Source organism: Magnolia sinica, chromosome 12 (genome assembly GCF_029962835.1).
Source record: "Magnolia sinica isolate HGM2019 chromosome 12, MsV1, whole genome shotgun sequence".
Lineage (NCBI taxonomy): Eukaryota > Viridiplantae > Streptophyta > Magnoliopsida > Magnoliales > Magnoliaceae > Magnolia > Magnolia sinica.
The window spans coordinates 6,662,932-6,679,387 of NC_080584.1; the positions used below are offsets into that span (position 1 = coordinate 6,662,932).

Below are 16,456 nucleotides of genomic sequence, written 5' to 3' on the forward strand. Positions count from 1 at the left end.
TGAGTAACTCAGTACGCAATCCGATTTCCAGCCACTGAGCTAGTGGGGAGGGGGAGTAGTCGCTGAGACTCCTCGAGCTCTGAGTTGTACCAACGGTTCAAAGGAGGTCAAATTTATGTCAGCCCCTTCATGATGTATTTAACATATCCACACCGTTCATTCATTTTTTGAGATCATTTTAGAGCATGAGACAAAAAATTTGAATCATAACCCAAGCTCAATTAGACCATACCACAAATAGCAATGGGATAGTGATTTTTATCGGTAAAACATTTCTAAGGCAAACCATAACGTTTATTTTCCATCCAATATTCATAATGTCAAAAAGACTTGGATGAAGAGTAAAAAATAATATCATATTGATACAAATTTTATGTGACCTGTAAAAGGGTTTCAATTGTAGACGTTCAATCCCCCACTTCTTTTTGCAGTGTGGTCCACTTGATATTTATATGTCTTATTTTTTTGCTTCAGGCCTTGAGACAGCTCGCCAAATAGATGGACGGTTTGGATATAACAAATACCTCATGATGGGACCCACGGAACTTGCTGACATCAATACATGAGCTATCTCGGTGGTGTGTGGTACACCAGCCAATCCGCTTCCATATTTCGATGCTCCGTATGCTTACTTGTTTGATCTGAAATTTAGGCCCCACCGCAATAGATCGCCCTCAAGTGGGCCAGAATTGAGGCTTGGACCATTAATTTCCACGTGGAGGCGGATTAGCTACTGACCGGTTCGGTAGCAGTCCAAGTGCTCCGTTGGCCCAGCATAGTCTGTGTGTCTATGAGTTGTATCTACACCGTTCATCTATTTGGAGAGACCATTGTAAGGCATGAGCTAAAGAAGGAGGCAGATCAAAATCTCAAGTGGACCCCACCAGTGAAAACAGTGGGGGTGTTCGACGGAAGTTTTCGATCAATCTCGTGTTGTCACTTAGGCTATGCCTTTTTTTAACTTATAATAGACAGGTTGGATCTCAAATATAATGAACGGTGTCTATACAACACATACATCATGGAGGGACCCACATACCTTGGTGACGTCACTTCAGTAGGGAGTCGGTCTACTCAACCTTTCAGTATCTAACCAGCGTCCCGCTGACGCTCCTTGGGCTCCAAGTTATACCAAACGGTTTAAATGATATAAAAGTAAATGGATCCACGATGATGTATTTGTCAAATCTACACCATTCATTTATTTTTTTCCGATCATTTTAGATCTTGATCTCATAAATAAGTAATTTTCAAGACTCAAGTGGACCACACCACAAATAGCAGTGGGGACAATGATTCTCACCGTTAAAGCATTCATAGGGCCACAGTCGTTCTAAAGCTTAGAGCTGTGAATGAACCAGGCTTGGGCAAAAAAATCTGAATTTTTATAGGCCCGCCCCAAAAGAGGTTAAAACTGGCCTAAGACCAACCTCAGGCCCAGCCCATTGATAGTAGTGAAGCTGGGAAACGGATTGGCTACTCCCCTGCTACCAGCCCCGTCGCTGGTGGTCGGCGTTCTGTGGGTCCCACCATGATGTATGTGTTTTAACCTTCTGTTCATCCATTTTTACTGATCACTTTATGACTTGATTCCAAAAATTAGAGGGATATAATTCTCAGGTTGACCACCCCACAGGAAAACAATAGTGATTAGGTATCTACCATTAAAATCTTCCTAAGGCCCAATGTAGTGTTTATTTGGCATCCAGTCTGTTGATTAGGTCATACAGACATAGATTAAGTGGAAAAACCAATATCAGCTTGATCCAAAACTTTTACAGCCCTCAAAAAGTTTTAATCGTCAGTGCTCATTCAACACTGTTTCATGTAATGTGATCGACTTGAGATTGGGATATATCTCATTTTCTGTCTCATAAACTAAAATGATCTATAAAAATAGATGGACGGAATGGATGAAACAAATATATCATGGTAGGTCCCACAGAGCACCAACAGCCAGCCATTTGGCCGGTGGCGGGGAAGTGGCCAATCCGTTTCCGCAAAAGTGGGATATATAATGGAAAAAATCTATTTCACGTTGCTGCAGATATAGAGCGCAGTTTTCGAAACCGATTCGGTGAGGCCAGCACCGTGGAGCCCACCTGTATGTGATATATATCCGCGTCGTCCATCCGATGTTTTTCGTATCATTTTAGGGCATTTCCTAGGCTACTGGACACCCACCATCAAAAACTTTTTGTGTGTCTTAGGAAGTTTTTATTGGTGGCCGTTCAATCAACACTATTTTCCATTGTGTGGTTCACAAGAGATTTTGATCTAACTTATTTTTTGGTCCGTGCCCTAAAATAATCTTAAAAAACAGATGGACGGCATGGATATATAAGAAATATATCAAGATGGCACCATGGTGCCGGCCTCACCGAATTCGCTGTTTTACCAGGCTCACCGAAACCGGGCGCAGTTTGGATTGATTCCCGGATCCTCCCAGGTCCGGAATCCCAGTTGTGGTTGAATCCCCACCATTAAAATTTTCACAGAGTCCACCAGAATGTTTATTTTCCATCCAACCCGTTGTTAAGGTCATATAGATATAGATAAAGAGATCACACAAATATCATCCTCATCCAAAGCTTTTGTAGCCGACGAGAAGTTTTTAACGGTCGATTAATACTGTTTCATGTACTATGATCCATCTTAGATTTGGATCTGCTTCATTTTTTGGATCTTGTCGTAAAATGAGTTTTAAATACAGATGAACGACATGGATGTAGTCACATACATCACCGTGGGCCTCACATCAGGGGATCCACCGAACCAGCTGCGCCCTAAAGTTGTGGCCCTGTCTTAAACAAATCTCCCTCAGCCAATCATTTTTCGCCACATCCTGCCACCAGGTAATCCTCTTCCTTCTTAAAAGGAAGAAGAGTTTGATAGAAGAAAATATTTTATTATTTTAATTATGGCAAAAGGGAGCTAATCCCATTACATAAGAAGTAGAAGACACCAACCAAAGCAGAGCAACAACGAAATATAAAGAAAAACAGTAACAACAACAACAACAAGGACAATAACAACAACTACTACAACAATAACCACAACGGCAATAGCAATTCTACTCGAACGCCCCAAACGCTTCCCACGAATTCAATATATGAGATGAAGAGTGGTTTTCAGGGCAAGTGAAAGGCAGAGCAGAGCAACAGCTACCCACACTACCTTCTTGACAACAGCAATCGATATAGGCACCCGTGGAAGCAGAACTGAGAGAAAAAGTAGTCCCATACCGAATGTAAAGGTAGCGAGAACCGCAACAGCATAGGCTTTCAAGAGAAATTCATGAAATGGGTCTGCATAAACCTGGATGGAGATGTCACCAACGATCCCAACAGCAGAAACAGTAATTAAAAGGACCGCTAACATGAAGATGTATTTCTGGTCTGATAGCCTCCTTTCTTGAATTTCTCCGGCTGATGGAAGCGCCGGTGGGACTGAAATGTTTGTGAGGTCATTTGGGACGTTGATGATAGAGTGGCACACTGCGATCTCAGCCATTGGATTGTCGGAGGGAGTTGGGAGGGTAGAGAGGGTGAAGCTTACTGTCTTAGGATAAGAAAGTGGTTTATGTTTTAGGATGCGAAAGCGGTCTATTTATATATATATTTTTAAGATGGATATAGAGGAAAGTGCGTCAGTTTTGTTTTTTAGGATACGAAAGTGGTTTATGTTTATATATATATATATATATATATATATATATATATATATATATATATATATATATATATATATATATATATATATTAGGATATATATATATAATTAGTTTCGGATTCGAATGTGGTGTATGTTATAGGATGCGAAAGTGGTCTATTTATATATATTTTTTAAGATGGGTATTGAGGATAGTGCATCAGTTTACTTTTTTAGAATTCGAAAGTGGTATATGTTTTAGGATGCGAAAGCGGTCTATTTATATATATATTTTTAAGATGGATATAGAGGAAAGTGCTTCAATTTACTTTTTTAGAATTCGAAAGTGGTTTATGTTTTAGGATGCAAAAGTAATCTATTTATAATTTTTTAAAAGATGTGAATAGAGGAAAGTGCGTCAGTTTACGTTTTTTAGAATTCGAAAGTCGTTTATGCTTTAGGATGCGGCCAAGTCACCAGCCATGGGAGGTAGTGCTACACTTTTTAGTCTTTTATACGCACACTCACGCGGTAATGAGATTTCACTCTCTGTGAGTGTATTCGAACCCTTGAGCGGATGTTAAAACTCGTCAAGCTTATCGTCGAGCAATAGTAAAGATCTATGCTAGGACAATATAGTTTATATTTTTACGGGGCTCACTCTTCCGTACAAAGTTTCATAACCTGTTCCGTCGAGCAATAGTAAAGATCCAGTACCTGTTCCGCGGTAATACTTACTTACCATCCAACCTGTTCGATGTTAGGCCAGGGAAGTTGTTTTCAATGGTGGGCGACAATATTCCACCGTTTCGCTTACTTGAGCTTTGGATCTGCCTCATTTTTTGGGTCATACCCGAAAATGAGCTGCTGAAATGGATAGACAGCGTGGATGAAACCAGTACATCATAGTGGGCCCCACAGAGTTGATCAATCAGCGTTCATCAAGTTGGTCGTGGGCCATGGTCCGGTGTTCTAGATAAGTGGTATGATGCAAAATTTTCCCAGTGGATCGTTGCCATCTCGAATGTCTGCTATCAGAACACCGACCAACGGTTAGGATTTTCCCTTCAAATATATGTTCTTGCGAACAGTCGAAGAAGTTGGGTCCCATCGTACCGATGGTATGGTGGTGTCGCTACATGGCCCCACCAGCACAAATGAAAAGCTCGAGTACAATGTGCATATCCTCGAGCCGAGGATAATATAATTCCTTCGTACTGTTTTTGTCCATTTCTGGCCTTCGCATTTTGATCCTTTTCCTACGGTCATCAAAGGTCTTTCCTCTCCTAAATTCGCGCAATTCCAACAAATCAATCCACGGAATTAAAAACCTGGCTCCGATTTTCAACGATATTCTCCAAAACCATGAAATTTCTCCGATAGATTCGATGGCCCCAGGCAGCTGGATATGTTACTGTGATTAATTAATTGGCTTTTCTTAGAAATTAAATTTGATGGGCCCACATGATTTCAATTTCAAACGTTGGTTGAGTCCTCTTAGTGTTACATTATTCCGTACACGTATGATAAAACTGTTAGGAAGACTGGCATGGCTTTTTACAAGAAGAATCTAAGTCATGGGACCCGAATGATGAGCGGCTTGGATATTGCACATGTGCTATTTATTCCAGGTGCCAAAGGCGATATAATTGGGTCCATTCCTCCCGTTTCACCCAAAAAAAACAAAAACAACCGACGATGAGGACGGGCGATTGCATATGCCCTCTCCTACAGGATGTTATGTGAGGCTAAAGAGAAATCCACTCCGTCCATCAGTTTCGAAATCTCAGAAAATTTTATGGGGACATGAAAGTTTCCAATCAGCCACAAGAAACAGTATAATTGAACGCTGACCATTGAAACCTTCGTGGGCCCACAAAAGTTTCCATTCGGAATAATTTTGTTTTTCAGTTCTTCCCAGTGACATTAACCTTATGAACGGTTTGGATGGAATACAAACACAACGGTGGGTCCCCCTGTGGGCCCTACATCCGTTGGCGGGGGCGCAGCCGATCCGTCCTGTAGTTGACGCGGGTATTTTTGAGGCGGCGCGGGTTGGTCGGTCGGGTAGTTAGAATGCTGGGACCTGGAAATCGTATAATTTTTTTTTCTCTTAAATAACGATAGCGACACTTGTCTTATTACCTTATGTGGAAGAAAGAGTTTTACTGATTCGACACGTGTGGAGAGCTGCATACGTGTCAATATAATTTTTTTTTATATAAAATCTGTCCTTTCCATCTGATTAAAAATAATATTAAAATATTAATTTTTAATAACCATTTCATTTTGGGCTACAATTTAGAATATGAACTAATGGTTAAATAATCTTCATTATCCGTCCATTTATTTGCATTATTTGACTTGTATTAGTATTTTAATAATTTAATTTAATTATATATATATATATATATATATATATATATATAAATTTTTCCGAACTGATGAAAGGATCCGATCAGTTACATATTTTCCATATAGACGTGCTTCTGCATGTGAATGGAAAGATTCTCATACGCGCGTGGAATTAGTAAATCTCATTGTACCTGTCCTTCTTCCGTGCCCGTTTCCGCGTAGAGTCGAGCGTTTCGGAGATGATATGATAGAGTGTCATATATTATGCACACATCCTTCTAATCTTCCACGTGAAATTGTATATAGAGAATCTCGACCGTATGGATGAAATTTTTATTAGTGATCTCAAAATGGGAAGACAGAGAGACTTCGTTACTAAAATGTTTGCGGTTGAAGGTGATATGAATAAATGGATTGTATGCCATCTCATGCATGAAAAACTCTCTGAACGGTCCCGATCCACTATCTACTTTTCCAAATAGACGCTGTAAACGGACGGCGTAAGGTGGTTTTATCAGTTATGATAGGAACGCGCCCATCATATCATTTGCCTTGTAATAAATACCCTCCCTAGCGGAAGTCAGATTAGGTCTGAGGTAACTGAAACTATATAGGAGATATTATTACATACGGTGAGGAGTATAGTCATCGATGCACGTGAACTACATTATGTGCATATGAAGTGCGCTTAAGTTGATCCAAGCCGTTCAATCATTTTCTTATTATGGAGGGAACATAATATATATTGAGGTGGGCCATTTATATATGAAAGAATAAAAAACCTAAAAATTTACCAATGGTCCATGTACTATCTACGTGTTGCTAACTAATGGCCTGACCCACCTGATTTTCATGAGTGGGATCCTCTGTTATCAGGTCAACGGAGAATTCCTGTTACCCTAAATGGTTTGGCGTCCGAAGCTGTTTTTATTTATTTTTATTTTTTTAGTGAGTGGTGACGTGGACCAATGAGAATTAGGGTATCAGGAATTCTCTATTGACCTGATGACAGAGGATTCCGACTCGATTTTCATACCGCATGGATCCTTGATACTATAATTACTGGCGGTGGCACTCATAGACCCTGATTTACCATGGTTAGAGGAGAATAAAAAAGATAGACATAAGTTTTTGTTGTTGTTTTGTTTTTTGTTTTAAATTATCACCATGGGATGCCTGATTGGCCTTAGTTGGTTGAGAGACGATATAACGCTGCTAATGCTTGTTGGCTCTTATACCATTGTAGGTTGAATTCATGTTTATGGCTAAACGATAACATGCATCAACAACAGAATTTGAATAGGAAATTAATGCATATATTAGAGCATGATTAATAATCATTCTTTCAAATATAGGATCATGATATATATATATATATATATATATATATATATATGTATATATATATATACATATGCAACTTAACACACCTAAATCCACAGCTCAAGTGGTAGACTGAGTGAAAGATGCCTCCTTTCAATGCTGAGGTCTTGGCATCAATTTCTTGGTGGGGGTGGCTAACAATGAAGTGTGATAACAAAAAAATAAAAATAACAAAATATGCAACTTAACATGACTAAACTCTTATAAGTTCAAACAAAGCATGCATTTCTAACAAAGCATGCAAAATATGAAGAAAACAAAGAAATTCTCTTTAGGATTCAAAAGATTATGTCATTTAGTCGTCCACGTGTATTATGAAGATTCTTTATAAAATTTTTAAATCATTTCCTCTAAGTTTATGTTTCTCTAAATCATTTTTAAAAGTTAGTGGCACTCATCTCTTATTGCATAATATTGTTTTAGTCACTTGTCTTGAAATACGAATATGATCTTTATATTAATTTTAAGTTCTCCCTTTGATATTTAAGTATTGTCTTGATTTGGTGAATTTTCTTTTATATCATCTAGTATTAATATTTTCATGAAAAGTTGAATTTATTGAGGATAAAAGTAGGTTAAATCGTAGAGTTTTGTGATGTGTATATCTTTAAATGCACTCAAATTATTTTCTCTTAAGATCTTTTATGATTTGTTGAAAAGTTTTGTTGAAAAGTTGAATTTTCTTTAGATGAGAGAGAGAGAGAGGGAAATGCTCACCAGCGCACAAGTTCGTAGGGAACTGGTGCGAACTTTTTTGAGAATCCATCATACGTGATGTGGATCTAAAATTTGAACTGTTCATGTGAAGCAGAACGTCGTGAAACCCCCCAGGTCCAAGTTTTACTTTGATCTAAAAATTTGATGGGCCATGAAAAATGAAAACAGTTTCCTCCCTTGATTTGCATTTCTCTTTTCCATGGCACAACAGAATTTTAGATCAAAGTGAAAATTTGTCACAAGAGGTTTCATGGGATTCCGCATTACATGGACCGTTCAGATTAGACACCCATCACACGTGTGCAAAGACACGCACGTGTGTAGGTGCACAGGTGAGCATGACTCTATATATATAAGTGCCATGTCAATTCTTTTATATCATATCAGTGCCATCTGTGACACATTTGAGGAGGATTAGTTATCATCATCTTTTTTAAACGGTGCATACACCATCACACGAGTGAAACACCTGGAGAAAGAGATATTAGCAGCGGTACTCACCACAAGAGAAATTTAAGGGCCACGATGCACAAAAACAGAATAGTGTCTGTGATGTGTCCAATTGCTATAAGGCTCCTAGTTAAGTGATCAGAGCCATTGAAATCATGCTTGCTGCTATGGATGGTGGATAATCCAAATAAACTTCAAATTCAAAGATACCAAGAATATCATATCCACTTCTTTTTTGTGAACTATTAAATGCAGTACAACTAACAACTTCATCGAAAAGCTTGAATTGGTAGAGCACGTACGACCCGTCAATCCTTCTATCACCTCACGTTCCTTCGATTAGGACCTCGGTTGAATCCCCCCATGGGCTACACTTCAGGTGGATTCCGTTTCACATGAGCCACTCGCCTCAGATAGGCCACCCACCCGAGTATGTCCCGCGTCCTATGATCTACCCCACTCAAACCCGGTCCGAAAATGACAATGCATTACTGTTCCTCTCACTTTTCCTAAACCATCTATACATGGGCCACTGCTAATCAAAATGGTAGAATTTTCCATCTTATCACAGTTTTAGTTCATCTGGCATCAGCTATAGGACCCATCATATCAACGGTTTGGTTAACCTAACAGTGGGCCCCACTGTCATGAACTGGCACATGGGGACCTTATAACGTGATGAAGTGAAAGGGTCCCATAAATGATGGTCAAATATCAAACTGAAGTCCATCTGTTATAAACTCAATGGGCCCAAGTCAATGTCAGCCAACAGGCCCACAGTACCCCAGTGGGCCCAAATCGTTTTAACGGTTCCTGGTTCAATTTCTCAGACCTGCTGTGAAATTCGGTCAGGATCAGGCCTTTCATTTTTGGGACCCTGCTCAAAAAGCAGGTGTTGTTGGGTCCCAGTCTAAGTCCATCATCTTGGACCCAATAAACACCCAGTCGAGATGGGGCCCATCTCCTATATTTTGCGTCTAGGATCTAATCCATCCCTTCAAGTGCACCCGTCATGTGAATAACGCGGGATTGGGCCACGCAAAGATTGGCCCATGGTTGAGTATGTAACAACTTCCAAACTAGAGCAGATTAGGTGCGGCCCGCCCTCACCCATGATGGTGCGGTCCTTACCATTGGGCCCACTTTGATTTCTGTATTCTATATCCAATCCGTCCATCTGTTTTGCTACTCTTAGTCCACGTTTTGGGTTGGGTTGACCCAGCTAATTGAGGCTGGCCCAGTTAGGTAATATTCAACCCTAGCGCAACCCGTTTACCTCTAACCCATGGCTGACCCAGCACCCAATTAGCTTGGCCTGAATCAGCATCAAAAGCCATTCGGGCTAAGTTGATAACGTGGGCCATGCCTTATGGTTCCAATCTCGGACTTCTGGGCTGTGCTATCATGGGCTGAATCTTGACCTGTGTGGGGTCCATGCCTGATTGATCAACAGTCAGTATTCTAGCTATGTTTTGAAACAATTTTTTAATGAGGCGTGGTCCAAGCCAGAATCCTGGCCCACTTGCGAGTGATATATTGTGGTTGGGCCTAAATTTCAGTTCCATTTGGTGAAAAAGCCATCATCAGAGATTATTTTCAAACCTGATTGATGGGCCCACCAATTTTTGCCCAACGCTAATCTAACCCATCCCATAAAAGAAGATGATCCAGACCGTTTGTATGTTAGTGTTACCAGGGCGGGCCTGGGCCATCCATAATCAATTTTTTTGTAGGCCCGTCAGTTCAAATTTGGGCCTGAACCAAACCACGCCCGCCATTGCCAGGCCCAAGTGTGACGTCCTGCCTCCACTGCAGATGAAAAACGTGACAGCCTATTGGAATATTTCATCTTCTATTTTTTTGCTGTCTATTTATAGATACTAATTGAAATGCTACTAGGATTTGAAAACAACCATACATTAATAATACCCAAGGTAAGTCTGTCCCCAGGCCGGGCTTAGAGTAGACTTGGCCAGGATTTCGAACTGTTTCCGGCTGGGCCTTTGGGTTGAGCCTATTTAAAATTCTAATTTTAAGCCCGAGCCCAGCCCATTAACACCCCTCCACAGCAGCAGCAACAATAACAACCAATGGTTATGGACCCTGGCAAAACATACCAAGCCGTCTTAACAGGATTTATTTCAACATAGAGAAAGTAAAAAAACATTCACACAACAACCTTATTATATTTGTAAAAACCACCACAACAGCAGCAATAACAACAGTAGCAACAACAACAACGGCAACAACAATTCTACTCACTTCCCACGAAATCAATACACAACCAAAAGACTTATTTTAAGAGCTACGGCAATATTAACAAAGGTAGCACTGGGAGCAACAATAGTCCCATCCCAAATGTAAAGGTGGCAACAACCACAACGGCATAGGCTTTCAAAAGAAATTCATGGTATGGGTCTACATAAACCACAATAGAGAAATCATTTACAATCGCGCAACAGTGAAAACGTAATTAAAGGGACTGCTATCTTGAACGTGTTCTTCGTGGTTAGCTTTGTGTCTTTAATTTCTCCAGCTTATGGATGTGCCAGTATTGGGTAGAGTTCCCAATTTCTATTTGAGTACCCAACTGGTGCACATACACATTGTTAAATGGAACCTTGTGGCCTGTGAACAGAATCTCTATGTCTAGCGAAGGATTTCTCCATAGAATTGGCTGTCAAACTCCCATAGTAACCTCAAAAGAACAAAGGAATTGAGGAAAGAACAAACTCCCTGTCTTTTCAAGCCAATCCAAATAAGCATATATAATTCATTGTTAAAGCTGTGCTAAGATAACCTAGCAAACAGTGGGGGCGGGGGAAGGCTTTTGTAGACGCTTGAAGGAGAAGGCTTGCATTGGAGCTCTATATCCATACCAAAACCAGAAAGCTCATTTCTCAAAACAGGAAATATCTCCTTTCCATCCTCTCTTCCACTCCAAAAACCTTTCGACTCTCTTCTCACTGTCAAAGATAATATACCAAAACCACCATAGCCCAAAAGCCAGTGATTTCCACATTAAATTCCATACACAACCAACATAAACACAAAAGTAAAAGCCCAGATGAGAAACAACTGCAACACAACAAGAAAACCTCCCACCTGAAAATCTCACCCCAGAACCACCATTTTCATGAGAACTGAAGCAAAAAAGATCAGCTTTGTAGCTTCTTCATTCAAAAGCTCAATATAAAAAAACTACTCGGCAAAAACTCAGCTGGCGAAAAGAAAAAAAGCAAAAAAAAAAAAAGAGACTGAAATTCCACCCCAATCATACCTCCATTTCACCACTGTTTAAAGATTCAAATTTCCCACCTTTTTTAACTCCCAAGAACAAAACCTACATGTAGAAACTAGAAATCCCACCCCACAAAATCACAAAATCTCACCTTTATCATACAAACACCCTAAAAAATCCTCCCAAAAAGTAAAACCCAAAATGCCAAATTCAATCCTCCAAGCAAACACAACTCAAATTGCCAAATTCTTCTTCTCCTCCTTTTTTTTTCCCTTGAAGGTGGAGAATTTCTCTATATTTTATTTTATTGACAACAAAAAAGATCTCTTATAGAAGTATATGCCTAATTATTATATTATTTTTAACTCAAAATGCCAAATTCTTTTCCTCCAAGCAAAAAACCTCAAGAAATCATGTCCTTAAAGCTATTAAACCTACAATCAACACAAAGAAATGAGGAGAAAATGGTTCCAAAATTGCCTGACTCATCAAGAGCACAATCGAGTGCCCTTTGAGATGGTTTAGTCAAGGGCGGATGCTCAGGACTGAAATAGTACATGTCCAATTTTCCCAGGTAACATGACAATTTCCTCTCATACTAACCAGGAAACGTGTCTGGTGGATACTTTTGCTGGCAGTTTTGTGGGCATTATGGAGAGAAAGAAATAACAAATGTTTTAACAATCTCTCTGCTCTGGGGGTGTTTTCCAAGGCCAAATCTCACATCATTGAGTGGACAGCCTCTTTGTCCTCACTGAAGAATAGCAATTTGAATTGCTCCTGTTGAAAAATCTATAGTTGTAATCCTTATATGATTGCCTGAGGGTTTGGGCGTATGAAATCTGTTGTATTTGAGTCTTCTAGCACATGCATAGAGCTGTTGTACACTTGCATTTTTTATTTGCCTCTTGTTCCTGTCTTTTAAATAAATCTAGTCATCTTTTTTTTAAAAATGTATATATTTTCCTCTTGCACTTTGAAAAGAGTAATTCTATTCTCACATAAAAACTTAGATGCAACACCAATTCTTGCAAATGAAAGATATAAAAACACTAAAAAAGAAAGAGATGAGTATGAGTGTTTGTTGAGAAACAATATTAACATCTAACCATACCTTAACTGGAAAAGGTACCACTGAAAAGAAAGAACTTGAGTTAACCTGGTAAATAAGAATATAGGATACACAGGTCAAAAGACAAAGGAGAAGGACGATACGCAATTGAACTAGATGTTAACAATAACCATGAGAGCTGCTAGCGAATACTTAAGTATAACAAATAAAACAAGATAACATAGTCCTGGAGTAAATGGTTATTTTTCTGAACCCAGCAGCATGTTTCATGTCATACTGTGCTTACACAATCGCAAAATAGCTTAATATAGGTCTCAACCTCTGATTATCACACATGAGGTTATTAGAGAGGTCTAAAACTTTCTTGCAAATAATAGGAGTCATTAACCTAATCAAATGCTCAACTCATAGCTACTAAATTCTATTGTATGAATCACTCAGTAGGTACAAGTTGGACAGCTTATCATGACACAACTGCTCCGTATTCGCCATTAATAACAGACACAGGCTCAATGATATTCACTATAAGTTACAAAAACGAGTTCTCTCCATGCTAGAGGCTTACAAAATGGAGTTCTCTCCCTTATAGAGGCTTCATACAGACTAGGGTGTCTGCTTTATTTGATTTCACATCTTGCATTTCAATTCCTCTATATGCCATGGGCTGAGATGGAAACCTATCTAAACTGGATTGTGAAAATTTATTTTTACCAAGAGGAAACAACAAAAAATGATCATGGTTCTTAGAATTCATAATGAGGAACTAGCACACAAATTGCAGTTTAAATTCCTTTCAGTTTGAAAGGAATTTCGTTGTGATTCGGAGGTCAATCTCTCAATATGATGCAAAGGGAGGTAATTATAATTCAATCATTTCCATGCTTCTACTCTAATTGAGTAACTAGAATATTATAATTCAATTCCACATTGCATCCAAACAAACCCTGAAATAGCTTCAAGCTAGCACAAGTCACAACCAAACAAACCAAGGGCAAATGCCATCTGCTCGAGTACATGTTTGACAAGGAGAAAGAAAATGAGAAACAGAACAATGAAGTAAAACTTACATTCCATTCAAAATCCTCCCAAGAACAAAACCCAGAAATCCCACCCCACAGTATCACAAAAATCTCACCTTTATTATACAAGCACCCTCAAAATCCTCCCCAAAACAAAACTCAAAATGACAAATTCAATCCTCCAACCAAACAAAACTCAAAATGCCAAATTCTTTTTTTTCTCAAAGCAAACAAAACTCAAACCATCGGCATACACCGTCCGCCTGAGCACAGGGGAAAGAAAAAGCAAAACAGCAACCCCATCTCATCTCTCTCTCTCTCTCTCTCTCTCTCTCTCTCTCATCAAACTCTCTGATAGAAATATTTTCAAGATTCTCCATTCCCCAATTCATAGCATTTCTGAAATGGCAGCTCGAACCCTTTCCCTTCTTCTACTGCCTTCAAATGCCTTCTCCCCAGAAATTCCAAGCTAGATGCAAAATCATCAAAAAATAAGCAAAACCCATCTGAGATTTTCCCATAAAAGAACGAAATCCAGTCCTCAAATCATCACAAAAGCATCCTATACGATGCAGAGTTATACTGCTTACATAGCAGATGGAAGGAACGAAGGCTTGAAGAGATGAACTAAAAGATAGAATAGAAAACAGAAATCGAAAATTACCTTTCGAGATCTGCTAGAGAGTGAGAGAGATGTAAGAATTCTATAAGGTGGGCCTTATTGATCAAGGGTCTGGATTGTCCCAATGGTTGGATAATGTGATCGGGTATACCAGTGGGCCCCACTAAGTTGTGATACATTCAGAAAATTCGTGTAAGCGGTAGAGTGCTACAATTGTGATACACACCATATTCTAGAGGAACTAGGATTGTCAAATTCGAGCCGAGGAGTTTTGAGCCGCACCATATAGATAGTGGGCCGCACCTTTTGAACAGTGGGGAAAGTGATGCCCTCCATTGAAACCTTTCTAGGGCCCACCGCAATGTTGTTTATCCTCCAACTGTCATGGGCCCACCTAGTGTGGAGCACATAGAGGTGTTTACTTGCGATCCAACTTGTTGGCCCATATGGGACCTACCTTGAGGCGTGTATTAAGTCCACATTGTAGCCTGCTTGATGTATGTATTATGGCCTTGATATATAAGTTGTGGCCGCGCCATGGGCCCAAATTTATTGTTTGTGATGTATTCGCACCATGGTGTATTGTGACAACACCATGGGCCACCTAGATGTACATATTATGACCACATCGTAGGCCTACATTGTTGTATATGTTATGTTTAGTGTACTGATTTCTGCATCTTGGTTTGTCAATCATGTGAGCCCATGTGTCATGTAGTCGGTTGAACCTTTGGTATTTGGAGACTGAAGACACAAGTGAAGATGGAACATCAAGGAGCAATGAGCAGATAAATGAAGTGCCTTGGTGACCCTAATCCTAGAGCGAAAACAACCTACCTTTAGATAATCTTAAAAACCTAATTAGTAAAATCTCTAATGATCATCCCTTAAGTTATAGGAGCCCAAACTTGTCACTCTTACATTGGCTTTAGAGGTCCCAAGTTGTTGAAATAACTGCAAAAAATCAGTAATCTTCAGTCCCACCAAAGAACACTTCGGTCCTACCAAAATTAGCCATAATAGGACGACGGGCTCATACCCGAAATTTAGGCCAATTTCGGCTCCAGCCGGAAGGCCTTTGGTTGGACTCGATGCCACCGAAGGATGACTTCGGTCCAACCAAAAGTGACCAAATCTGATCAATAAGCAATCTTGAAAAAAAAATATATATATTCAGCTCCAGCCAAGTGAACCTTCAGCTGGACTCGGTGCGACCGAAGGTCAAGATTGGTCCGACCAAAGCAACCAAAAAACTCTCCTGTAGTTTACCAGTCATAATTCAGTTAGACCGAACTACAATTTAGTGTGACCAAAAATACTTCAGCGCGACCGAAGATTTACTCGGTGCAACCGAAGAATAGCCATTATAGATCCGTTTGAGCTTTTCTTTTATAAATATAGCATCTGGATCTTTGTAAAAGAATGAATTTTGGAATTTTAGAGACCTTAGCACATCTCAAGCTCTACCAAACATCTTAAACTCTATCCCAATGAGATTTATGCTCTATTCTTAGTTATTCTTCACTCTAACAAGCATTCCAAGCTCCTATTGAAGAAGATCATGATCTCAAGCCTTCTTTAAAGTATGAACACAATGCTTACTGGTAAATCCAAACGTCTATCAATTTTTAGAGTTTCCATCCTAGTGAATCTCCTAGGCATTTTAACTTCCCATTAAATATAGGAAATTCAACCAAATCTCCCATCACCTTGGTCACCGTATATGAACATCAAATGTAAGGTGTTTGATCCTATAGCTAAAGCTTTCGCAAAGGGGCGGCATCATGTTCAAGGGAGCAATGGGAAGTTGATTGAAGCACGGGAGAGCAAACGACAACGGGGTTCAATCCAACAAGTAATGTTGCCATTCGTAAAGCCTATATACACTCCGTCCTTATATAAGATTGAGTGTAAGAGTTTGATTACCAAACTCAATTAGGTTCTTG

General features: G+C 39.5%; 1 protein-coding gene across 1 annotated transcript in view; it reads right to left on the minus strand.

The window, feature by feature from the left end:
- LOC131220848 (uncharacterized) overlaps nt 1-16,456 on the minus strand; it is a 68,676-nt gene that overhangs the window by 34,580 nt on the left and 17,640 nt on the right. The window contains exon 4 of the mRNA XM_058215695.1: nt 12,912-12,956. Coding sequence (XP_058071678.1) covers nt 12,912-12,956 — 45 coding nt within the window. The remainder of the gene's footprint in view (nt 1-12,911; nt 12,957-16,456) is intronic.